General features: G+C 44.6%; 1 protein-coding gene across 2 annotated transcripts; it reads right to left on the bottom strand.

Moving 5' to 3' along the window:
• Positions 1-1,698: 1,698 nt before the first annotated feature.
• On the bottom strand, positions 1,699-25,823 carry IDH2 (isocitrate dehydrogenase (NADP(+)) 2). 2 transcript variants are annotated; one of them, XM_001369268.5, is made up of 11 exons: positions 25,361-25,823; positions 14,641-14,732; positions 11,493-11,658; positions 7,878-8,038; positions 7,639-7,782; positions 6,953-7,089; positions 6,567-6,718; positions 3,890-4,002; positions 3,581-3,678; positions 2,759-2,851; positions 1,699-2,080 (listed from the first exon to the last, which is right to left on the bottom strand). In XM_001369268.5, the coding sequence occupies exons 1-11, from the start codon at positions 25,482-25,484 to the stop codon at positions 1,993-1,995; spliced, it is 1,368 nt and encodes a 455-aa protein (XP_001369305.1). In that variant the 5' UTR covers positions 25,485-25,823; the 3' UTR covers positions 1,699-1,992. The 2 variants fall into 2 exon arrangements, with proteins under 2 accessions (XP_001369305.1, XP_056662297.1); XM_056806319.1 differs by lacking the exon at positions 25,361-25,823 and adding an exon at positions 24,292-24,310.
• Positions 25,824-26,211: the final 388 nt, after the last annotated feature.

Here is a 26,211-nt window from a genome sequence, read left to right as displayed (position 1 = left end):
TAATTTTTACAGGAGGGAAGTTCAATGGGCTACGAGACAGGAGTCCTATCCCAAGTTTTGAACCTTCCAGAGTTTTGTAATGATAAGAGCAGAGAAAATATGTCTGAGTCTGTGGACCACTCAGGAAAACACCTGTGTGAGAATTTATTTTTCCTATACTGTATTCATTCCTACATCAGCGCCCTAGATTAGAAAGGCCCCAACCAACTCCTATACATTAGAGGTTTCCTGTGCCAGGGTCTTGGACCTCAGACACCAGCTGGGCCACAGATTTTTGCTTGTTTTCCTAGGCCAACATGGCCTAGGCCTGAGCCTTAAGAGAAAGACTAGTCAGTCTTTTATCAACTCACCACAAGATCCTTCCAAACAAAACTCTAGTGTTCAGAGCTCCAACTCAGCTACCAAAGCTGAACTAATTTCAGAGCCCTCCAGCTCCTTCCTTCTAAAGAGAATTTTCTCCTATGTCACCTCCCCTAAATTTCTAAGTCTAACAATCACAGATGTTTTCCAAAGGACTGACCATTCTTAATTCACACCTGAGTAAACTAAAACTTTTGAGTAATTCACACCTGAGTAGACTAATCTTGTCCTTTGAAAGTTGACCGATTAATTTGATCTTTATAGGTACTTAGCACCCCTTTGTATTAGAGCTAAAAATAGACCTAGCTTAAGGGTTCTTGCTTCACTTTAGGTATGGGTTGGGGACTTTTCATTGTTCAACCAGGAGTTATAACTTTATCTTCCCCTAAAGTATGCCTAAGTATGGGTGGAGTAATGTTAGAGTTCCCACATTCCTGACCAAAGTCCCTTCATTGTTTTAAAATGGGGAATGGTCCTAACCAAATGTTCTAAGGTAGAGTCTGAGAATTTTTAAGATTCACAAGTCTGAGAAATTTTAATATTCACAACACCCAGAAGAGGTACTGCTCTGCAGTGCTCAGTTTTATATCTTTGGAGTTTTTGACAAACTGCAACACATGTGGAAAAGGGTAATAAAGATAGACGTCTGCAAACAACATCATGGGGAATGGTTGAAGGAAATGCAGGTGTTTGGCACACACAGTAAAAGGATTCCCATATCAAGTAATTCATCATCTCTGAAGTCCATTCTAACTCTTCATGATTGTAATTTTATATTGTAATTGTAAATGAATTAATTGTAAAAAAAATCAGTAATGATTTATTCCAACCGCTCTTCAATTTCAGTTGTGTCTCTTTGGGACCCCATTTGGGATTTTCTTGGCAAAGATACCGGAGTGGGTTGCCATTTTCTTCTCTGGCTCATTTTATAGATGATGAAACTGAGGCAAGCAAGGGGAAGTGACTTGCTAAGAGACAGTAAGAAGGATCTGAGGTCAGATTTAAACTTAGATGAGTCTTCCTGACCCAAAGGGAGGCGCACTCTCTCCGCCTAGCTGCCCCCTTCCAACTTTTAAGATTCAGAAAGAGGAGTCTTCCTGCCCTCAGGCTCGGCACTCTCTGCTGGGCCACCTGGCTGCCCTACGTGACCACCCGTCTAGGGGGCTGACCTGGCCCACTCAGAGGGCCCAAACTATGCTGTTGTTCACCCATCTGGCCCCTTCCTCTACTCCCAAGTTTATTCCAAGAGGCTGATGAGAAATGAGACAGACTGGAAAGGCCAAAAGCACTGCTCGTATGTTCTGTCCCCCTAAAATACAAACACAGCAGACAGGCAGCTTTGAAAAGAGAATTTAGTTGCTAAACATGGCACAGTGTGTTCCGAGGACGGTATATAAATTACAGTTAGGTGAAACAACTTTGGCTGAGGCAAAACACACCTCAAAACTCATACCTCATAGACCCTTTGGGGAAAAAAACAAAACAAAAATCAGCACCCCACCAGCACAGACTTTCTGCTCCCCACTGCCAAGGGGAAAGGGTGACGGTTCCCTCCGCGCTGAGGGCAAGGGCGAATGGGAAAGGCACTGACCCCGGCCTTCCCGGGCCCTCCGCAGCTGCTCCCTCCGGCCCCTATTTCTGGCCCAGAGCTTTGTCTAGGTTATTCTTGATCGTGTCCAGGAAGTCTCCGGTGTTCAGATAGTGCTCGTTCAGCTTCACGCTGCAAGGACAAGAGAGAGCATGAGCGCCTGGGAGCAGCTCCTGCCTCCTCCGGACCCCCAAAAGCCCAGGAAGAAGAGATGCCACCCCAGAGGGGAACCCGCTGCCTGCGGGGAAGGATGGAAGAAGCTCCTGCTGCTGCTCCCCGGCACAGCCTGTCCTTATCACTGAATAAACACCCGGATCTCTCTGGCCTTCCCGCACACGGTAAAGCAGCGGCGTTCGAAGCGGGACCTTCAGCGCGCCTCCCTGCATTTCGAGCACTTCCTCCTGGCGAGCCCCCTCCCTCCCCCAGCACTGCCTGGACACGTGGTCAGCGCCTGGGATCCTGGACAGCGGCCTTCTTGTTCCCCCGACGGGCCTGCCCGGCCCAGGGTCAAGGAGAGAAGGCTTCCGGCTGCTGCTGTCCTTTTTCAGGAGGAGGCACCGGGCGGTCATTTAAAGGCCCGAGGCGTCGCAAGGACTTGGGGATAAAGAAAACGTCTCCACCAGAAAGGCCGGCAGTGCTGCCCACCCTGCTTCGTGCAGGAAGGGGCCCCCCTTGCTGAGGATCTGGGGGGCTCGCCAGCAGTCAGGCCTTAGGAGAAAGACGAGGCCCAAGGGGGCGGCCCCCGCTTGTACGGGAGAAGCGTGTCTGTCTCCCTCTCCCCCGGCATCCCGGCCGCCAGAGGCCACTTACTTGCTCAGGCCGTGGATGCAGCCCGCGAGGTCCTTGGTCATAGCGCCGCTCTCTACTGTCTGGACACACACCTTCTCCAGGGTCTGGGCAAACCTGGGGAGGGTCACGCGGGGCTTGGGTGCTGGCAAAGGCTCCAGCCGCCACTTCCTGGGGCTAGCCCGGCCTCTCCAGCCCTTACCTTCCGTCTTTAATAGCGACTAAAGGCACGGGCCAGGCTGGGGTTGGGGGACGGGTCCGGGGCCACCTGTGAACCCAGGACCTCCCGCCTCCAGGCCTGGCGCCCCCTCGCCGCCCCGAGGCCGTGCTCTTGCCTCGTCCCACACTGGCTTTAGGAAATTCTCCGGCCCACAGGCACCAGGACAGAGTCCAGGGGCTCTTTATCCAGGAGAACCCTATCTCAGGAGGATGGAAACGGAACAATTCCATCAAGATAACTGAGGAATTAGGGGAAGCTCTCTATACGCGGCCAGCACATTGGGGAATTAAAAGCGATATTAGAGGGCAGCTGGGTGGCTCAGCAGATAGAAAGTCAAGCCTAGAGATAGGAGGTCCTGGGTTCAAATTTGACCAGACACTTCCTAGCGGTATGACCCTGGATAAGTCACTTCACCCCCATTGCCTAGCCCTTACGGCTCCTGACTTAGAACCAACACACAGTATTGATTCTACGCCGGAAGATGAGAGGGTTTTTCCTAAAAGTAATATTAGCTCAGGGGTGCCAAAAGCAGGGCTCCCATCAGGGAGAAGAGAAGCCAAAGTAGGAGCTAGGCTCAGCACGTGCTCTCCCTCCCGCTGCCCCTTCTCCCACCGACCCAGGCTCACTTGATTAAGTCCTGGTTACCATCCAGCTTTCCTCGATGCTCTAAGCCTCTGGTCCAGGCAAAGATGCTGGCAATAGGATTGGTGCTAGTGGGTCGGCCCTGGAAAAGGAATTAAAAGATGGAGGAACTCTTCCCTCCCAAAACCCCCTGGACCAAGGGCAGAGGGCACAGCGCCCTGCTGTGTGGACAATCGCTGCAGCTACAAGGATACGGTCCGCCCGGTTCTGGGTCCCTGACGGTGTCTGCTAGGGCTCAGAGGCCGCGGGGGCAGCCCTGAGGCGTCACTGACCCCATCTCAAACCACACTCACCTTCTGGTGCTCCCGGTAGTGGCGGGTGACAGTTCCATGGGCTGCCTCTGCCTCAATGGTCTTTCCATCGGGGCAGACCAGCACTGAGGTCATCAGGCCGAGGGAACCAAAGCCTACAAAGAGAAGGAAATGGACTTTTTCCAACAACCAGCTATGCCTCTGGTCCCACTGACCAGCCCGGCAGAGCTCCTATTCCCTCCGGTAACCGTCCCCGTGTTCAGGTCACAAACCAGCCCCAGTACCGGGAGGGGTCCACCTAAATTTTGTCCTGTGGCCCTCTAGGGGCCTTCTAATCCCTGGCCCAGACGAGGTGCCTAATCAATGTTGGCTGAATTAAACAATAAGGGACTGTTCATTTAGGGTGCCATCCGACTGACGGCGTGGCACTCCTTGTCCTGTAATAAAGAGTATCTCAAAATGCTTACTCTTATTCCATATGCTTAATCCATTCTGTAGGCTTACACCACAACTTTTTTCATTTAAACATTTTTAATTTGAAATTTAAATTAATTCTTCAAATGATCAATTTATTTAAATGATCAAATTAATGAAAATTAATTTTTATTTAAAAATGTATTGCTATTTTTTGCTTTTTTATATCACCCAAATTTCTCCCCATTATCCTTCGACCTCCCTTAAGCTGTCCCTTAAAATAAATAACATTTTTAAGGAAAAACTAATCAGTACATAAAAAGTCTATAAATATGAGCCATGTACCATGCCTGTAGACCTCCCACTTCTGCAAAGGAGCAGGGCTGGAATATCTTTGTATCTACACTTTGGAGCCATTTTTGTTCTCTATTATTTTCTAACATTCCCTTTTGGTTTTAGTACCCCACAACTTAAAAAAGATTTTTTAAAAACCCTTCCCTTCCACCTTACAATCAATACTGTGAACTGTTTCCAAGACAGAAGAATGGTATGGGCTAGGCAATGGGGGTGAAGTGGCTTGGTCACACAGCTGGGAAGTGTCCAAGGTCACATTTGAACCCAGGACCTCCCATCTCTAGGCCTGGATCTCCATCCAGTGAGTTACCTAGCTTCCTTCACACCCCATGCTTCCTCCTTCCTTCCTACCCACAAAGATGCCATCAATCCTGACTCCTGATCACCAAGGAGGAGATTAAGCCCTCCAAGGTTGTTCTGGAATCACCAGAGGTAGAGCTGGAGGACAGCCTCAGGAGGACCACTGAAGCAACATCAAGAGAAAAACAGGGGCAGCCAGTAGAGGCTACCTAGCCTTCCGTGTGACCCTGGGCAAGTCACTTAACACCAAACTGTCCAGCCTTTACTGCTCTTCTGTCATGGAAAGCATACTTAAAATCAATGCCAAGACAGAAGTGAAGGGTAATTTCAAAAAAGAAGAAAACAAAATAATCAGGCTGAACACAAATGGCCAGAAAATGATTGGCTCTGTTCCAGATCCACTCAGGTGCTGGGTGGCCAGTGGGGGCTGTCTCTCCTTCCTAGGCATTCCATTCACTCAACAACTTTGAAGCAACTCTTAAAGAGAGTGTAGGTGGGCCCTGGGGATATCAAGAAAAAGACAAAACAAACTCCTGCCCTTAAGGAGTTTATAGTCTCCACAAACACAGAAAAGTAACTAAAAGGTCATTGGAGAGGAGAAGGGAAAGATTAGAAAAGGCTTCCCTTAGAACAGAGGCTCTTAACCTGATATTGGAGCTTGGGTTTTATTGGTCAACCCTTCCCTTCTGTCCCAGGAACAGCCCTAAGATGGACGTCTGAGGGCTAAACAAAAGCAAGGTGAAGTGACTTGCCCAGGGTTGCCCAGCTAGGAAGTGTCCCAGGTCACACTGGAACCCAAGGTCCTCCCAACTCCTGGTCTGGGGTTCTATTCATGGAGCTACCAGCTCACTTCCTTTATACATTTTTTTCTAAAGTTACATGACTCATGTAGTCTCCCTGAGCAATTCCCCTGTGTTACACACGTAGAACCACTCCAAGTCATTTCCATATTATTCATTTTTTAAACCAAAACCCAAAATCATATACCCATATAAATAAGTGACAAATCACATGTTTTCTTCTGAATTTGTGAACTTTAAAAAGATATACTTTTTGATCACTGCATTTTAACATAAATGCAAGTTTATATCGATTATTTTATATATTTACTTTTTAATGTAAAATTAAAGTTTAAAATTTTATTTTAAAATTGTTTTATCATTCATTTAAATAAATTATTAATAATTTAATAAATTTAACTTCTTTGACTATTTTTATATTTAATATTCAATCTATTTAAATTTAATATTCATTTGACTTTATGTATTTGAAAACATTATTTAGAGAAGGGGTCCACGGGCTTCACCAGACTGGCAAAAGGAGCCAGAACACCAAAAAGCTTAAGAAGCCGTGCCTTAGAAAGGGCCCCTTGAGCAGAGTGTAGGAAGCTGAGGATCTAAGAGGCAGCGGGGAGGAGGAAGTGAACAGAAATGCAGGGATGGGGGCAGAGCCCGCGGTGATGGCAGATGGAATGCCCGTTTGCCTGGAATGTCAGACAGATAAAAGGCAGCAGCACAAAGGAGGCCTGGAAAGGGAAGGAGGAGCTGGCCATGCCAGGTAGATGGTAACTGGACTTGGCACCGCTCCCCTCCTCTCCCACACTGATGTCCCACAGCAGCCCAGCCCGGCGAGAAGCCCGATTTCGACGTACCCTGGGCTAGGATATCAGACTGCACGTCACCATCGTAATTCTTGCAGGCCCAGACGAAACCCCCGTTAGACTTGAGGACTTGGGCTACCATGTCGTCGATGAGCCGGTGTTCGTACCAAATCTTGTTCTTGTCAAAATCTGTCTTGTAGTGCCTGTGGAGGCAGAACGTCTGTCACCGGGAGGGGAAGAAACCAGTCCGCCCGGGGCTCAGCATCCAAAGAGGGGAAACGTGGCAAGTAAAATGGCATCCTGGCCTGATCCTGGGGCCATCCAAGAGCCCACGAGCCAGGGAAGACTTCAAGGGGAGCTGTGGCCCTTGTCTGAGAGGGAGCTAATGAGAAGGATGGAGACAAAGAACCCTGAAGATGCCTCAGAAGAGCAATTACTTGTCGAAGATCTCCTGGAAGATGTCTTTGAAGCGACCATCGTAGGCCTTCAGGATGGTGTTCTTGGTGCTCATGTAGAGGGGCCACTTCTTCTGGATGGCGTACTGGAAGCAGCTGTGTGCGAACCCTGAGATGGACTGCAAGGACAAAGGCAAACCACTCAGCTGGGGTTTCTGGGCAGACAGTGGAACCATACCAGCCCAAGAATTCCCCTTTCCCTGAGGGTCCAAGCCAAATGGATAGTCATGATTAGAAGCCAAGATTCTGGACACGAGAACCAGGATTTATCTCGTTTCCAGGTGACCAGAGGACGAGCAATAGGAACTCCCCTTCATGTCCCATCCATCCCTATCACCTAAAAGCAAATTACGACACAGAGATCTTGACTTTCTAGGTCAGGTTTACTCTAGGAAGAATATGTTCTTGGGTTCCATATATTCAGAGTCTCTCTCAGTCTATGGTCAAAAAAGACCAAACCTACAGATATGACTGGGAAGAAATATGGTTCAATGGAAAAGGCACGAGCTCTGGGGTCAGAGAATCGGGATTCACCTCCTGTATCTGATGTTTACTCCCTAAATGACCTTGGGCAAGCAACTTAATGTCTCTAGGCAAGCAGGGCCCAAATGACAGGAAAGCAAGGAGAAAAGCTTGGGAGGGTGTTCACTGCAAGAAATGACTCTTACCTCATCAGTGTTGTACATGCCCATGCCCACACCTCCAGCAGGGAAGTTGTAGACTTCCCATTCTTTTGCGCCACTGCCATCTTTCGGAGTGAACACCATCTTGAAAGTGCCTGCCTTGTCTACAACAAAGTCAGTGGCCTTGTACTAGAGAAGGAAAGGCAGAACTGAGTTACTGGAGCGCCAAGAAGAGAAAGTCTCCTATTGGGCTGATCCAACATCCACTCTCCCTGTACACTCACCTGGTCACCATGTGCGTGCCTGCCAATCGTGATGGGTCTTGTCCAACCTGGAACAAGGCGAGGGATATTCTTGCAGATGATAGGTTCCCTGAATACCGTTCCCCCTAAAATGTTTCTGATTGTCCCATTGGGGCTTTTCCACATCTTCTTTAGCTTGAATTCTGTAGAAAAAGCCAAAGTAAATAGCTGGAAGATTGTGTCCATAGGAGACCAATCAATCCCGCCCAACCCTTTCTAGCCAAAACCGATTTAGACAAACCTAACTAGCAGGAAGGAAGGAAGTAGTTTTCTCTCATAAAGAAGGGGACTAGAAATTTAGAGCTGGAGAGGACTTGAAGAATCATCGGATCCACCTATACTCTCTCATACCCCATTTGACATATGAGGAAAAAGAGGTCTGACTCAAAGGCCAGATCCCCTGACCCTAAAGTCAAGGCTCTTATTAACTACTAGGCAACTTTATGGAATCAGGCAAGGAAGGAGAATTGTATCTATCTTGGGCAAAAGCATTGGGGAAAAATAAGTGGGTAGTGGAAAATTTCATACTTGGAAAAAATTTCCTACTGATAATAAGATCTCTATTGGAATGTGAACCCCCTTGGCAGGGGAGGATCCTTCTCCTCCCTACCTAAGACTACTTTAGGACAGAAACCTTTTGCTAAACAATGGAAAGGGCTTTGACCTATGCTTAAGCATAGAACAGGAAGTTCTTTGAGTCATGATTGATTTTAGAATTGATACAATAGAGATACTTGGAATGACAGAACCAGGTCTTGGAACATACAATCTCCACCCTACTCAGTCCTAACAGGATTTAGGAAGGGCTGCAGCATAGATCAAAATTTAATTATTTGAGAATATGACCTTCAACAGACATGTGCAAAGGGGCAGACCTCTGGGTGGTCCTGGGTTAAGCTAGAGCCACCATTGGCACAGGGAAGACATGGACAGTGATTGGTAGATGTGAGAACTGAGGGGAGGGAACTGAGATGGTTTCCTTAAAGATAGCGGGGTCTGAGGACTGAAGGGGGTTCGAGAGGTTTTGCTCTGGGAGGTTGTGCTCTGAGAAGTTTTGCTCTGAAGGAGGGTGGAGGTGGAGGCCGCTAAGACTGTTTCTCCATTTTGGTCACGTGAGTGATAGGGACTGATCTCTTTTCTTTGCCTCAGCTATCTAAGGGCTTGGGCCTTTTGGCCCAGCCTAAATAGAGGGAGTATTTAAGCCCTATTCCCTCTCTCCCTCTCTCTCTCTCTCTCTCCCTCTCTCTCCCTCTCTCTCTCTCTCTCTCTCTCTCTCTCTCTCTCTCTCTCTCTCTCTGTCTCTCTCTCTCTGTCTCTCTCTCTCTGTCTCTCTCTCTCTCTCTCCCCTTCCCTCTTCTCTTTCTCTCCTCTCTCTCCCCCTCTCCCCATATATACACACACATATAGATACAGAGAGACAGATAGATATAAATATATCTATATATAATAATATATATAATATATATTTATTGCATATATATACATAATATTTATTATAATATATAATAATATATATAATAAATAATAACTAGATATATAAAACTAATCTGGATAGAGATTCAATTCCTCAAGGAACATTTATCAAGCACCTGTTCTTTACTAGACACCAGGAGATACGAAGGAGCCAATGAAGTAAGTGGTTCAGTGGATAGGGCCTGGAGTCAGGAAGACCCAAGTTCAAATCTGGCCTTAGACACTTACTAGCTGTGGGACTCTGGGCAATCCATTTAATCTCTGTTGGCCTTAATTCGCTAGAGAAGAACAAGGCAAACCCCTCCAGTATCTTTGTCAAGAAAAGTCCATGGAGTCATGAAGAATGAGACATAACCAACAAAAGGGGATACCAAGATAAAAATGAAACAATTCCTACTCTCAGGGAACCCCTAGGAGAGGAGTCAGCAGTATCCATGAGCAGATCCAGAGTACATACCAAATCAGTGTGATAGCTAGGGAGGGGGCGCTCTAAAAGGTCACCATGAGTAAGCAAAATGGGCCAGTGAACACCAGAGACCCAGCAAGCAGCTGAATAATAAAAGGCTGGACCATTTTATGACGATGGCTATTATTATCACTGCTCCTAAATATAAACAGCGTGATCAGATGGGAAGTCAGAAGACCCGCCTTCTAGTCCTGGCTTGGCCACTAGCTGGCCATAAGCAAGCCCCCCTTTCTGCATGTCAGTTTCCTCACCTGTGAAACAAAAAGGCCAGACTTGATATTCTACAAAGGTCCAGACCAGCCATGAATTTTTTTTTAAAAAATGCATTTCCAGAAAGATCAAATGGCGTCTTTTTATGGGATAGTTGGTCTGGTAAAAGGCTGCTCCTCCACACCCCCTACCACCACCACCGCCACTGCCAGAGGGGATGCTTCCAGTGAAGTTAACTCACTGAGTCACCTTCTAAAAGCACTTGGACATCCGCCATCTTCCTAAAGTGCAGATCTGGCAAAGGTCATTCATTTGCCTAAGCGTCAGTGGTTCCTTGTCACCTCTAGGATGAGGTGATGGATGTTCTATATGTTTTTAGTCAAATGCTTATATCAATAAAATAAAGAAAAAGCAAACTAATGAAAGGGGCATGCGACTAAAAAAAACTAATTAAAAATCCCTCGTTAAAAACTAAATTGGAAATCCTATCCCTATTTGATACTTCCTTCCTTCTCATCTCCTCCAAGTAGCATTCTTAAGTTTTCCTTTCTTTCTTTTTTTTTTAAACCCTTACCATCTGTCTTAGAATCTCAGTTCCAAAACAGAAGATTTGTAAGGGCTAGGCAATTGGGGTTAATTGACTTGCCTGGGGTCACACAGCTAGGAAGGGTGTGAGATCAGATCTGAACCCAAGACCTCCTATCTCCAGCCCTGGCATTCTATTCAGCCCAGTTCTTAGCTTCTTTTGAACCTCAGCCCAAGGGCCATCTCTCAGAGGACAACCATTTTGATCTCTTTGGGCTCCCCAGGAAATACTTGTTTTTATTTTGTATTTTATATTATTTTGTAGAGTGGCCAATGAGACCTCAGGCTTTAAAACATGCAAATCTGAATTCTGAGTATGCCCCAAAGGCTGAGATAACACAGGCCAGTTCTCCCATTATTCATTTAGCCTATATTTGCTTTTCTGAGTATCAACTATTTCCCTTTAGGAGAATCTAATTGGGGCAGGTAGATAGCTCAGTGGACAGAGAGCCAGGCCTGGAGTTCAGAAAGACCTGGGTTCAGATCTGGCCCCCTCTATTTCCTAGTTGTGTGACTCTGAGGAAGATACTTAACCCAGCGTGCCTAGCCTTTGCCCTTCTCTCCTAGAGTAGTTCTTGGCACAAAAAGGAAAGGTTTTAAAAAATATATAATCCCCTAGGGTGCTTCTTTTTTGTCTTCTGATATCTAGCAACAAACACAATGTAGAGCATTCCCTAAGCATGTTTAATAAAATGTAATATTTTAAAATTAATAAAAATAAAAATATCGAATGAACAACTTGCAATCACCATAACAGTATCGTTATAATTACTTTACACTGAATGAGGATGAGAGCGTGGGTCTGGTGCGTATCAGGCCGGAGCCGTGGGGCCCACATGCAGACACACGTGAAACCTACATACCTTCCACCCGGGCTTCATCTGGAGTGATGGTGGCACACTTGACAGCCACGCTGTACTTCTGAGTGGCCAGGGCCGAGTCTATGGTGACCTGGTCATCCGTCTGGTCCCGGTGTGGGAGCCCCAGGTCAAAGTACTTGAGCTGCACGTCCACATGGGGTAGGATGAGCTGGCCAAGAAAGAGGCAATCATCCATTCAGGCAAAGAAAGGGCCCCGCACACCAAGAGTTGGGGAGAAGTTATCCTAAGGAATATTAACTCCGAGGGAAGAGCAGGGCAAGGGACGGATAGAAAATGCATTTAGTGTGACCCTGGGCAGATCACTTAACCCCCAGTGCCTAGCCCTTACTACTCTTCTGCCTTAGAACCAATACACCGTACTGCTTCTAAGGCAGATTCTAAGGGTTATTATTATTTTTTAATTGAATTTAGGTTGTGTCAGAAGTAAGGGAAAAGGGTAGCTAGGGGGCTCAGGGGATTGACAGCCAGGCCTAGATACTTCCTAGCCATGTGACCCTGGGCAAGTCACTTAACCTCATTGCCTAGCCCTTATTGCTCTTCTGCCTTGGAACTAACACAGTATTGATTCAAAGATGGAGAGTAAGGGTTTAAAAAACAAAACACAACATAGTATTGATTCTAAGACAGAAGGTATGGGTTTACTGGGGGGGTGGGGGGGGGGAGCAGTAGTAACCATCCAGGATATGGAACACTGAATATATACTGGCAGACTCTATTAATGTATCAATTAGCTTTACTGAACTGCTTTGGCCCCTTCTTTTTTTTTTTTAATTATTTTATAAGAGGTGGTCCCCTGAGTGAGTTATATAACCAGATGCATAACCCAAAAAATGACTCAAAAACAAAATGTAAAAAGAAAAAAATTTTAAGAAAAAACTTCTAAATAATAGTCTGATAATCTGCCATATTCAGAAGGATCCTTGAATGTTAGAAAATGAGATAGGAAACCTAGAGATGGCCCTCTCTTTTGACTAGGTAAACCTTTTCTGAATAAAACCTTTCAGAAAAGGGAGGGATACATTTGAAAATGAAAGTGACATAAAATCAAAACTTATCATTAATTATTTTTTGATAGCATCAGCCCTTGGGGCAGGGAACAAAAAAATAACTATCCATTCAATGGAAATAGAATAGTGCCATCATGGAAGTCAGTCAGGAGCATAAAGGACAAAGTATTGGGATGGTCAGCATTGTGACTGCTCACTGATGATGGGGACCTTACTGCAGTCGTGGCCCATTCACCAAATTGGGCATTAACACAGTAAAATGGAAATATCACTGGCTCTGGAGTCATAGGACCTGGATTCAGAACCTCACTGGGATACTAACTACTTGTGTAACCTCAGACAAGTCACTTCACTTCCCACAGCCTCAGTTTCTTTCTTTGTCTGTAAAATGTGGGGGTTGTCCTAGATGCTCTCTGAGGCCCCTTCTGGTTCCAGGATCAGAATTCTGGTTCCTATAATCAGAGGATGTCTCTGAGCCCCACACTACGTCTTGCCTCTTCTTAAATGTAGCCCCTGCAAACTCCAGAAAAGCCTCCAAAGAGGCATCCTGGATGTAGATGGCCAGGACTTCCCCAAAGCTACTGGGGGATGAGGATACAAAGGCTAGCTGCTCCGAACAGCTTTACATACGGGCCCAGGAATGCACTATGTGTCTGTCCTTTAAGAACCAGGATCCTAAAGGTCAGAGAGGCTCTTCTTTAAGAAGCAGCTCCTGGGGGAGGCCCTTGTGGGCACAGCAATGCAGGAGGACCTTGTGGGGGGAAGAGCTGGAACTGGCACTGGCAGGAGTGCTCACCCCAACATGGTTGAGGGACTTATTATGAGCTGGTATTGTTATTGTTGCTGCTGCTGCTATTGTTATTGTTAACAGTTACTGTTATTAGTTATTGTTATAATCATTATTATTGTTGCTGTTATCATTATAGTTATTGTTTTAATTATTGTTGTCATTGATATTTTTGTTGCTATTGTTTCTGTAATTATTGTTATCATTACTGTTAGTTGTTATTGCTGTTATGATTGTTAATTATAGTTGTTTTTATCATTACCATGGTTGTTATTGTTGTCATTGATGTTTTTGTTGTTATTTTTGCTGTAATTCTTATAACTGTTGTTATGGTTATCATTGTTCGTCATTTTTGTTGTTATTATTATTGATATTATTGTTATCGTTGTTACTGTTATCATTATTATTATCATTGTTGCTATTATCACAGTTATCATTGTCAGTATAGTTTTTGTTATGATTACTGTTATCATTGTTATTATTGTTGTTGTTGTTGTTGTTGTTATGCCATTCAGTAGCACGGTGGATAGAGTACTAGAACCTTTAAGTTCTAATCTGGCTTCACATGCTTTCTAGCTGTGTGACTTTGGGCAAGTTGCTTAGCTTCTTTGGGCTTCCATGTCTTCATTTGTAAAACTATGGGAAAAGATTAAAAAATTCAAAGTTTTCATTCATCTTTAAATATATATTCCTGGGACAGAAAATAATTTTACTTGGCCTCATATTATACTCTCTTCATTCTTGTTCCTCCATCCTTTCTACTCTCTGCCTCAGTTTCTTCATCTAGAATGGGAATAATAAGAGCATCCAGGTTGTTGTGAAGCCCAAATAACAATAAAACAACAACAACAAAAACTCTTACATTCTGTCTAGAATCCATGCGAAGTACTAGTTCCAAAGTAAAAGAGGTAAGAGATAGGCAATGAGGATTAAGTGACCTGCCCAGGATCACACGGCTAGGAAACGTCTGAGGCCAGCTTTGAACCCAGGTCCTCCTGACTCCAGGCCTGGCAATTTAAAGATAATTTTTTAAAGCATTTAGCATAGTGCCTAGCATAGAGTAAAACCTGTATACTTGTTAGTTGTTATTATTAATATTGTTGGGTTTTTAAAAAAATTCCAACTAAACCTACTAAGATACAGTGCTAAAGTACTACTATCTGGAGACAGGAGAGACAGAGAATTTGTCTTCCAAGACTATGGAAGTGAATTTTAGGTTTTTTTTAATTGGGAAGGGAGAAGGCATGGGGCTGACTAGGGTAACTCAGTGCTTCATCTAGTCCCACATTCGTGGGTCTCAATTCCTCGAAGGCCAAGGTCTATAAAGAAGAGCTACCTTTTCTTTGATGAACTGCCAGATGATGCGTGTCATCTCATCTCCATCCATCTCCACCACGGGCTTGTCGACCTTGATCCGTTTGTGTGCATCTAGAATCAAGTCACACACACAGTCAAGTGCACTGTCCCTGGGAGACAGAACCAAGACCCATTTCTTTAAAAAATAAACAACCAAAAAACCCCTCTTACCTTCTGACTTGGAACCAATATTTGGTTCCAAAGCAGAAGAGTGATAAGGGGTCAACACTGCAGGTTAAGTGACTTGCCCAGAGTCACACTGCTACGAAGTGTCTGAGGCCACATTTGAACCCAGGACCACCTGTCTCCAGGTCTGCCTGCCCTCCCAGCAACCTGGAGGTGAGCAAAGAACCTTGCTTGAAGTCATCCTGAGAAGTCACTGCAAATGTAAGTGATCTCCTCAATAGAGAGCAGCAACTGCTCTACAATTTCTGGTCTTAGAGCATAGCTGGGAAAAGGGAGGTGAAGTGACTCCAGTTTATATCAGAGGCAAAACTGGAACACGTCTTCCTGATTTTAAGCCTTGGCTCACTAACTACCATCCCATGTTCCCTCTTCATCTTCATTTTAGGGCTAAGGAAAATAAACTCAAAGAGAGTGATCTGCCTGTGCTTATGTGGTCTTCAAACTTAAATTTCTATTGCATATCTCCTGCCTCCAAATCTAGTGCTCTTTCCAGAACACCACATTGCCTTTCAAGAGGCAGACAGTGGAGGGCCAGCAAGATGGGTTTAGTGAATAGAGTACCAAGCCCAGTCTGGAGGTCCTAGGTTCAAATCTGGCCTCAGACCCTTCCTAGCTATGTGACCCTGGGCAAGTCACTTAACCCCCACTGCCTAGCCTTTATCACCCTTCTGGCTTGGAACCAATACACAGTATTGATTCTAAGGTAGAAAGAAGGTAAAGGTTTAAGGGGGGGGGAAGAAGCATTTGGTGATGTAGTTGATAGAGCTCAGGTAAATCTAAGTTCAAATGTAGTTGCACACCATCTGTGTGATCCTGGACAACATACTTAACCTCTGTCTGTCTCTATTTTTTCTGCTATAAAATCTCCCTTGCATGGCTGTTGTGAGGAACGCATGAGAAAATATTTTGTATAAGTACTTAGCACAGTGCCTGGCACATAATGAGCTTAATATGAATGCTTATTCCCTTCCCTTTCCTCCTCTTTTCTGTTTGTGCCTCCTCCTCTCTCTTCTGCACCCCCACCCCGTTCTCTTTCTTTTTTTTCTCTCCCTCTCCCCTCCTCTCTCTCCCTGTTTTCTCTCCCTCTCCCTTTCTTTCTCTCTCTCTTCTCTCTCCTCCTGTCTCCCCCTTTCCCTCCCTCCCTCCCTCCCTCCCTCCCTCTATTCTCTCTCCCTGTTCTTCTCTCCCTCCCCCCCTTCTCTCTCTCCCCCCCCCTCTCTCCCTCTCTCCCTCTGACACACACACACACACACACACACACACACACACACACACTTTTCAAACCCCATCTTTACAAAGGAAACTTTGGATAGAGGCTTTTTGACTTAAAACGAGTTTTCCCAAAGTTCTGCCAAGTAGCTCACAATGTCAAAAAACCTGTGGCCTTGGTGAGTATTTCTAACAACCCCAAGGGGTCACTACCTATTGGGATAGGACATGCCTCCACCCTAGTGATTAGGTTCAGGCCTGGCCACTACCCCCAAGACAGGTGCCTGTACAGAAAAAAGCTGCAGGCCAGCCAGAAGGAAGAGTCCTCTGGGGGGGCTCTCTGCCATGGAGGGGCAGAAGACTCATGCAACACAGGAACAAAATCCATCCTACAGAGGCTGTCTGGGGACAGGGCAGCGTGACCCAGGACACCACTGCAGCAGAGGTGGGGAAGTGAGTTCCCAGAGAACTGAGTCAACATTCTGGCCAGGGCAGGGGGATCTGAGCCCTAAAGTGGCAGGAGGAAGCAGGCTTGTTCCTTAGAGCCATCTGCAAGCATTATGAAAAGAGGTCCACGAAAAACCCCTCACACGAAGCAGAACAGAAAGCAGTTCAGAAGGAGAGCAGCACCATTTTCTTACTGCTGTGTTAAATTTAATAATACACGTTATTTTTTTTAAACCCTTACCTTCTGTCTTAGAATTGATACTAAGTATTGATTCCAAGGCAGAAGATTGGTAAGGACTAAGCAATGGGTTAAGTGACTTGCCTAGGGTCACACAATTTAGAAGATCTGAGATTAAGAGGCAGTTGGGTGACTTAGTGGATAGAGAGCTTGGCCCAGAGACAGGAGGTCCTGAGTTCAAATAGGGCCTGACACTTCCTAGCTGTGTAACCCTGGCCAAGTCATCTAACCCCCATTGCCCAGCCCTTACTGCTCTTCTGCCTTGGGACCAATACATAGTATTGACTCTAAGGTGGAAGATAAGGGTTTAAAAAAAAAACAAACCTGTCTAAAGTCAAATATGAACCCAGGTCCTCCCAGCTCTAGTCGATTAAAGAGAAATTTGGTAAAGCCCGTGTCTGCCTGGTGAAGGACAGGAGTACAGTTTAGGAGGATTATCCCAAACGAGCTTGAGCAAACAAGCAGGTTGGCTTTGGCTGATACCACTTAACTGAGAACATGAGAGCATCCGTGACTGACAACCTAAAGAGAAAGTGAAGATGGCGCTGTGGTGTGGTGGGAAAAGGGGGAGGCTCGGGGTCCTATGCAGGCACTTCCTAGCTGGGGGGACGAGTCACTAACCATCTCATCTGTCTAAAACAATAACACGAGCCACCTTTCGACACTGGAGAAAGTATAAACCTTAAATCACTACAGAAATGGGAACTATTATTGTTGCAAACAAAAGGCAAAACATGCTATAAATATTTTACTCCTTTGTTAAAAAAAGACAGAAGACTGATTAGGATAATGTTTTTTCAGACTCTCCAGCCCTGTGGGTCTACCCACGACCTGCAAATGATGCTTAAAATGTCTCTACGTGGATCAGAGATTCTTAATTAGGGTCCTTGAATTTAAAAAAAAATTTTTAATAACTTATTTCAAAATAATTTGAAACACAAATTATTGAGGCAGTTAGATGGTTCCGTGGATAGAGCCCTGCACCTGGAGTTCAAATACCAACCCAGAAACTCCTGGGCAAGACATTTAACCTCTGTTTGCCTTATCATTGAAGAAGGAAATTGCAAACCATTCCAGTATCTTTGCCAAGAAAATCTCACAGACAGCGTTAGTATCCATGGGGGCATGAAAAGTCAGACATAACTAAATGACACAAAATAAATGGTTTCCTGTGTAATTTCATGTACTTTGTTTTATTTCTAAAACAAAAGGGCAAAGGCTAGACAAATGAGGTTAAACTGATTTGCTTAGGGTCACACAGCTAGGAAGTATCTGGGGCAAAATTTGAACCCAGGTCCTCCCAGCTCTAGACTCAGTGCTCTATCTATTGTGCACCAATTTTATGCATTTTAAAATCATTATTTTGAGAAGGGGTCCATATACCTCACCAGGCTGCCAAAGGGATCCATAACACAATCCCTGACCTAGAACTATAATTTTCTTTTTTTTTTAAATCCTTACCTTCTACCTTAGAATCAATACTATGTATTGGTTCCAACGCAGAAGGGACTAGGCAATGAGGGTTAAGTGATTTGCCCAGGGTCACATAGCTAGGAAGTGTCTGAATCCAAATTTGAACCCAAGACCTCCCATTTCTGGGTCTGGTTATCTATCCACTGAGCCATCCAGCTGCCCCCTATCATTTCCCCTAATCCTTTCTACATAGATACCATTGAAGAACCAAAGGAAGACTTTTTAAAGATACTAGAGGTCATATAATCATAAAAAGTTTCTTTTTCCTTGTGATTAATAATTTAAAAATAACAAAAATAGCTAAATAAATTCCCATATTTGACAGGTCCAAAAATGTATATCATTCTCTGCTTTTGGTTATCACAACTCTATCAGGAGGAGGGCAGCATTCTATGTCATCTGTCCTTTGGTATCATGGTTGATCATGGCACTAGTCAGAATTCTTTATTCTTTCAAAATTATTTTGATTTGTATTTCTCTAATTATGAGAGATTCAGACCACTTTTTCATGTGCTTATTGATAGTTTTGATTTCTTTATCTTAAAACCGTCTATGCCCCTTGCCCATTTATCAATTGGGGAATGGCTTGATTTTTTGGTACAATTAATTTAGCTTCTTGTAGATTTGAGAAATTAGACCTTTGTCAGAAGTTTTTGTTATAAAGCTTTTTTCCCAATTTGTTGCTTTCCTTCTAATTTTGGTTACATTGGTTTTGTTTGTACGAAACCTTTTTAATTTAATGTAATCAAAATTATTTGTTTTACATTTTGTAACATTTATATCTTGCTTCTTTCAAAATAAGTTTATGCTATTGTAATAAAATAATTGTTAATAATAATATAAAAATAAAAATATACTATTGTAACAAGAAATTATATCAACAAATGTAAAATGTAACAACAATAATATAAAAATATAACATTGTTGTAAATAAATAATAAATAACAAAATATGATAAACGTTCTGCTCACTTTACTCTGCATCAATTCATACCAGTCTTTCCATGTTTCTCTTGAAACATTTCTTCCTTTTTTTCTTAATAGCCTTCCGTTACATTTCTATACTATAATTTGTTCAGGCATTCCCCAAGGGATGAGTACTCCCTTAAAATCAAATCCTTTTTGAGTACAGAAAAAGATGCACTGTTTTTTATAGAAATCAGATCTTCTCTTCTTTCTTTGGTAATCACAGAATATTAAAGCTGGACAGATTCTTTGAGATCCCCTAGTTCTACCCTCTTACTTCACATCCACTTGCCCAGTTACAATATCCTAGCCAAGTCGAGAATCCAGGTTCCAGCCTTTTGCTCTTTCATTTTTTTATATGTACTCTTCTGAGTTCATCTGACAGTGGCAAATCAAAAACAAAACTTCTATCCCCCTTCACTCCCAACAAAAAGCATCAGCGCCCACTTGAAAACTCCTCTGTTGTGGAGTCACTGTCAGACATGACAGAGGTTTCAGACTCTGGCTGGACGCCAGTCATTCATCAAACGTGGGCGCTAGTCACAATAACTGTTATGGCTAAGGGCCCTACAGAGGGAGACGGGTGCCCGAACAAAGGGATAATGACCTGTCCCTGCCCCTATGCCAGAGTTCGTAGGCTCAAAATAGCCCACATGCCAAAGCCCAAGACAAAAGGGTGTCCTGAGGACCTAGAAGGGTTTGCCTTCTGTGCTTAGGTTGCCCAATCTGTGAAATGGGCAGAAATCGTTGCCCTCTCACCTCATGGAGCTTTACTAGGAACAAATGAGAGGAAACTGAGGCCAGGATGAAGGCAATTCAGGCTGCACAGAGGATTCTAAATTGAAGGGGATGGAGGCCTGCTGATCTCTAGACACGGTATTGCGTAAGGACTGCCATCTTCTTGGAAAGTGTCTAGGATAAAATTACCTAAGTGGGAAAGAACTTGGAAGATGAGAGCCAAGGCAGGCTTCAGCCAGCTAAGACTTTTTTTCTTTTTAACCCAGTCCAAGCCTCTCAGCACCCTGGGAAACCTCATGTTTCCAAAATCCATTCTTCTTCCTGAGCCAGAGGTTCAGAGTCAAAGCAAGCTGGATGGGAGGTAGGTGCTTCCTACCTTGCCTAAATAGGTTTTGCCAGCTCATCTACAAGAACAGAGCTGGACCTTGAGAAAAGGACTGTCACTGGGGGAGAGGAAAATGAATACAATTTTCTTTTACCCCTATGTGGGTGCTGAGGGAGCATCCCAGCATGCAGAGATTGAATAAAGGGTCAGGAAGAGATAGTTGGGGAAACATATAGAAACTTTGGGTTCTGGGAATACTGGAGAAGGGATAGATGAGGCTTCAAAGGACTCAGGTTCTGAGAGAACATACTTTCAGGTGAGTGCTTCATAAATGACTTTTTTCTCTTTCTTTTTATTAATACAATTTTTAAACATGCATTTAATCAATTAATTTATAATATTCACAAATGACTTTTGAAAGTCATGGTATATCCAGGCTAGCTAGATAGCTCACTAGGATAGAAGTCAGGTCTGGAGACGGGATACCTGTATTTTAATTTGACCTCCGATATTTCCTAGCTGTGTGACCCTGGGCAGGTCATTTAACTCCCATTGCCTATATCTTCTTCCTTGGAACCAATACTGAATATCAATTTATCAGACAGAAAGTAAGGGTTTTAAAAAGAAAAACAGGTGATATAAAAACAAAGCTATCAATAAAAAAAAATTTTTGCCTTCCTATTTTATTTTTTTTAATTCAAAGATTTTTTTATTTTTCCAATTTCCAATTCCTAATGACAAAATAAAAAATTTCAAAGAAGAAAATGAGTGTTGAATGAATGAATGAACTTAAACGCCAGACCACTGAAAGGTAGCTATCCTCCCACTCCTTAACCAAGAGGAAATCTATGCAGAGGCTTCTTCAGTGAAGATGGGGAGAGACTGACAGTCATTTCCTCTGTCTCCATCTTCTCCCCTCTCCCATCTATCCTCCATACAGTTGCTATATGGTGATATTCTTAAAGCAAAAACCTGATCAGGTAAGATTTTCTAGCATTCATTTTATACTCATCACTTTTGAAAACAATGAGCAGTATTAGAAAAAATGAGGGGCTAGAATAAAATTAAGTGTGTGGTGAATTATGGCTTTGAATCAAGATTTTCAGAAAGAAGAAAGCAAGCAACACTTAGGTAAGGGTATCCCTCTTGCTTCCAGGATAAAACACAAACTAAAGGAGAAAATAGCACTATCTATTTCTTTATCTATATCTATATATAATTTTAAGGTTTGCAAAGTGCTTTACAAAAGTGAACTCATTTTATTCTCACAATAATCCAAGGAGATAGGTACAAGTGACTTGCCCAAGGTCACACAGTTAGGAAATAAATGTTTGAGGGCACATGTGAACTGAGTCTTCCAGCCTTTAAGCCTAGTGGTCTATAATCACTGTGCCACAAAGCAATCCTTTTAAAGCATTTAACCCTTTCCCAATGGAACTCGAACTTAGTTTAATTTTGTACATTACTTCACTTCAAATACATTAGGCTTCAGCCAAATTGTTCTCCCAGATGTTCTCTATATATGGAATTCCATCTCCTATCCCTGCTGCCCCCAGTGCCTGCAATTCGCTCCATCCTCATATTTACCACTTAATATCCTTAGCTCTCTTCAAGTCTCAAATCATGTACCACCTCCTACAAGACGCTTTAGAAATTCTCCAGTGGCTGGTTTATTTTCTATCTACTTTGTAATGTATCTATATTTACTTTTCTATGTATGTCGTATATCCCCACCCCACCAGAATGTAATATGTACTTTAAAAGGCCAAGGACAATTTAGTTTTGTCTTTGTAACCTTCCCCACCTACCACCTTGCCGGACACATAAAGGCTCCTAATAAATGATTGAGAACATGGCCCCAAGAAGAAATATAAGACACATTCTTCCCATACCTTTTCAAAGGCAAGAGATCCACAAGTATGGAACACTGCTCTTAAGTTCAGATTTTTTTTAAATGTATTAATTGATTTAGCTGTTGCTTTTTCTCCCTTTTAAAAACAGTTAAACCAGATGGCTTTTTTGGGAGGGAAGAGGGATAGAGAGAGGGAGAAATTCAGATGCTATACAAACAAAATACAGTAAAAATGCAGTTTTAAAAAATGTTTAGTGAATAAAATGAATGAACTGTCCCTATTCTGAGATCATTTTCCTCCCTGAAATTTACTGTTCACAAAGACCACTTTAAACAAGTGATGAAGCAACTGTCCTTATCTGTTGGATACAATCCAAAAGGGAGAAATCAGCTCAGAACTCAGGTGAAGGGTGGGCCCTAAATGTTTAACCTATCTCATTTGAGCCCATCAGAAGAGCTCCTCTTCTTAAGCCATATCTCTAATCATTGTGATAAGAAGAAGCCAGGAAGCCAAAAGGGCCCAGAAAAGTAGGGGGCAAGATGGGAAAATAAGGAATCCTAGGGAAAATAACTGCTAGAGACAGATCTATGTGTCTAAGTTTAAGCTGAACTATTCCCCTTTCTTCCAGAGGGAATTCTCTAAATTTAGCAGAAAAGCCTCAAACAGCAGTTCTGGGTTATATATATCCAAGTTCTATTTTGTTGTAGTACTAGAAAGAAGCAACACTATGACCACTCGGCAAACAAATAATAAAGTCACATCAAGAAGAAAGATGAATGCTTGAATCTTATGTATAACTCTTTAGCCACAATGAAACAGAAGAGGATATTCTGCTAAGAGGCCACCTTTGCCCCAAGTCTAATTTAACTTTTTTTGTCAAATACCTGGAAGAATGTAAGATCAACTGGGTCACCAAAACTGGCTCTTGATATTGCCAATAAGAAAAATATTTCTAGATCTTCATTACTTTCTCTCACCTAACTTAAAGCCAGGGGATAAACCCCAAAACAGCCTGGTAGAATGGATGCTCCTTGAAGACAGAGATTAAAATCTGCACCCCTGAAACTCCTGGCAATAGGACTGCCTTACAGCTCTTAAACTGAGTTTAGGGTAAGAGTTTAAAGAAAAAATTAGAAGAATGGAAAAGTAGAAAAGGCCAGTTGTGAAAAAGGTCTTCAAAATCCAAAGAATTTTCTATTTCTTCCTACAGCCAATAAAAAAGCCATGAGGTTTTTTTTATTGAGTAGTAGGGGCATGTTAGCCATCACAGACTTTGGCAGCTTGTCATCAGAGTTTAGAACGTGTGGCTCATTTTCCCCAGCCCTTAAGAAAATAGAATTCTCTCACTTCCAGTGGATTTGATGGAGGGTGGTGTCAGGGCACTTTTTGTTTGAGGACCTGGTGGGATGGTTTGTGTGGAGTCCTGAAGCAGGACTGTACTTTTCTCCTTTCTAGTTGAGAGATTAGAAATCCCACCCAAAGCACCAGGAATTCTGGTCAGCTGTTGGGCCACAGTTAAACATTACCTTTTCTCTCCAGGTAGGGCCTGATTCATATGCCTTGTCCCTTCTGACTCACAGTCCAGTGGTCAATGAAGTTGGGGTCAGGGATTTCTTGAACACAGAAGCCAGAGAGCCCCTAATCTGTTCCTTTTACCACTTCCCCTACCTGGCCCAAGAAAGTGGGAGGAAAATTTAGATTTGTCCAATGCCTCTCCTCTGGGAGCCTTATTTTCTGGTGATGGAGAGGGTGAGGCTGGGAGGGAGGAGAAGGTAAAAGAAGTTCACTACTGTCCTTCAGAGTTCAGGCCTGCTCTTCCCTCTTCCCTGTCCTTACTTCTGACTGAAGAGTTCTCCTGGGACTAGGAGAGCAATTTCCAAGAAGTAGGTACTAGGACAGGCTGCCAGTGTCCTATGGCCCATTCAAATACATTTCTAACAGCAGCTGACATTCTTAGAGGGAGCCAGTGGCCTGGGCTCGGGTGTGTGTGTGCTAAGGGGTAGAGGAGGGAGAATCACAGAGGAGAGAGAACGGAAGGGTCAAGGAGGAAAGAGTTGGGGCAGGCAGCAAGAGTAAAACATTTCAGGAAAAGAAAAGGGATGTTTGGCCGCTAGAAAGGGAGAAAATGAGGGCCATAAAAGGAATCTTTACCCAGTTTTACATACTATAATTTTTAAACAAACAAAAAAAACCTCACCTTCCTGTAGCCAGGGCCTGAAACAGCTGACGTGGGCCTAAAATCTGCTCTCCTAGGGGAAGAGGGAGAAGCCTGCAAACTGAAGAGGAAACAGGCAGAGAGAGAGAGTTCCCTGGCAGCCTTTGTGTGGCAGCTGAGCTGTTCCCTCCATCCTTCCAGCTGCTAAGAGGGACCCCTGGGCTTCTGCCCGCAGCTACTTCCCTTCAGATCAGTTCCCTCTCCAGAATAAGAGGGGACCCCCTTCCCTGCGGAGCTCAAGCACCTCGGGAGGGCAGAGTAAGCTTTAGCCTTCGTGTGCCCCAAAGGGAGGCCCCTGGACCCTAATTTTAAGCCTGGGAGTCATCTAGCTGAATCCTTTCATTTTACAGATCCAGAAGTAACTGAAACAGATCAGAGAACACAAAATCAGAATTCGAACCCAATTCCTACCTCTAAAATACGGGATCCCTTCACCATTCAGTCTGTGTAAGTGTCGCCCTAGGAGCAGTCGGAACTAGGGTCCTCCCAGAAGGGACACCTCCAAACCCAGACGTCGTGGAGGAAGGGTGGGTGGGGAGGAAAGAGGGAGAGCAAGAGTCACCCCGTGAGGGAAGGAGGGGGTAAGAGAGCAAGAGTGACCCTGGCACTAAGAGCCTGAACTAGGGGCCACCAGTTGCTGCTGCCCTTCAAGTTCCCACCCCCTGTGTTTTCCAGCAAGGTTATAGAGAACAGAAGGGAGAAGAAATGGGGGTTAAGGAGTAGAGAACAAAACTCCATAAAGCTTTGCTGTCTGCGTCTAGGGTTCTCCCCCACCCCACCCCATCCATCGGCTACGTCCGCGGCCAGAAAAAAAAGACTCTGGGACAAGCCCCAGCGGCCCCTTCAGCCCTCGCGCCCACCCAGCGGGCGCGGTGTGTGCCCGCGATCTTCCAACAGTACTCTCCCCACCCCTCCCACGTGGTGCGCTTTAAGACCCGCAGACCCTCCCTCTGGAACCCGCCACGTCCCCGAGCTAAGCAAGCCCCGGCTGCAACCCAACCCAGGGCCCTATGTGGACCCGGGTCCAGGGAACGCCGGCTCAGCCACTCACAGTTGCGCCGTGGCTGCCCTCCTTGCAGGCATAGGGCTGCCGGGGCCAAGGCCCCTGGGGCTCTGCCCAGCACCGAAGCGGAGGTTCTGCCTAGGGAGCTCACAGCCCGCAGGTAACCAGCCATCCCGAAGAGCACAGAAAAGAAGAGAGGACTGAGAAGGGGGAGGGGGGTTCACACTAGCTGGAACGGGGCTGGGGGCGCCCCCGGCTGGGAGCAGAGGTGGGAGGGAGGAGAGACGCACACGGCCTCGGCTACCTATTGGGCAGCGGGCTCAGGGGCCAGGGGCGGAGCCCGGCTCGGGCCGCGCGGAGAGCCCGCGCTTCCGTGAATGAGGGAAGCGACGTCGGGACCCGGGAGACGGCTAGGGACACGCTGTAAACGTTTGCACTCGGTTATGGTCGGGCCTCCGAATTGGGAGGAAGCGGGACAGGCGCAGAGTGCGCAGGTCCCCTGTTAAAGTCATCCGCAGCCAGCGCGGATCCAGCTGCCTAGAGCCGACCCCTTCACCTGCCACCAAAGCACTCCTTGTTGCTCATCCCAGGACCCCCCCCCCCATCCCTCCCTGACGCCCCCCACTCCCCCCAGCACTCACGGTATTCTTGGAAATGATTTCATTCCTAAGGCATTAGCTGGAAAACAAAGCCTCTTATTTTAAAGCGAGCCTGGGGGGTGGGGTAAGAAGTGTGTGTATGCGTGTGCACACATATAAAGTCAATATTTACAGCTTAAAATCAAGAATCAAAACGATCATAAATTATATTTTAATAAAAATAATTGTCCCCAAATTTTTGTACTGAGATAATTGTTGACCACCAGATAGCACGGAGTCCTGGGACTCGAATTGCTCCTC

The sequence above is a fragment of the Monodelphis domestica genome, chromosome 1 (genome assembly GCF_027887165.1).
Source record: "Monodelphis domestica isolate mMonDom1 chromosome 1, mMonDom1.pri, whole genome shotgun sequence".
Lineage (NCBI taxonomy): Eukaryota > Metazoa > Chordata > Mammalia > Didelphimorphia > Didelphidae > Monodelphis > Monodelphis domestica.
This window is presented reverse-complemented; position numbering and strand designations above follow the sequence as displayed.

Coding starts and splice junctions, on each gene's coding strand:
- IDH2 (XM_001369268.5), bottom strand. CDS start 25,484: ATGGCTGGTTACCTGCGGGCTGTGAGCTCCCTAGGCAGAACCTCCGCT. Junction 11,659..14,640: donor GGCAGTTCATCAAAGAAAAG/GTAGCTCTTCTT, acceptor TTTCTTGGCCAG/CTCATCCTACCCCATGTGGA. Junction 6,719..6,952: donor TTCCAGGAGATCTTCGACAA/GTAATTGCTCTT, acceptor CTGCCTCCACAG/GCACTACAAGACAGATTTTG.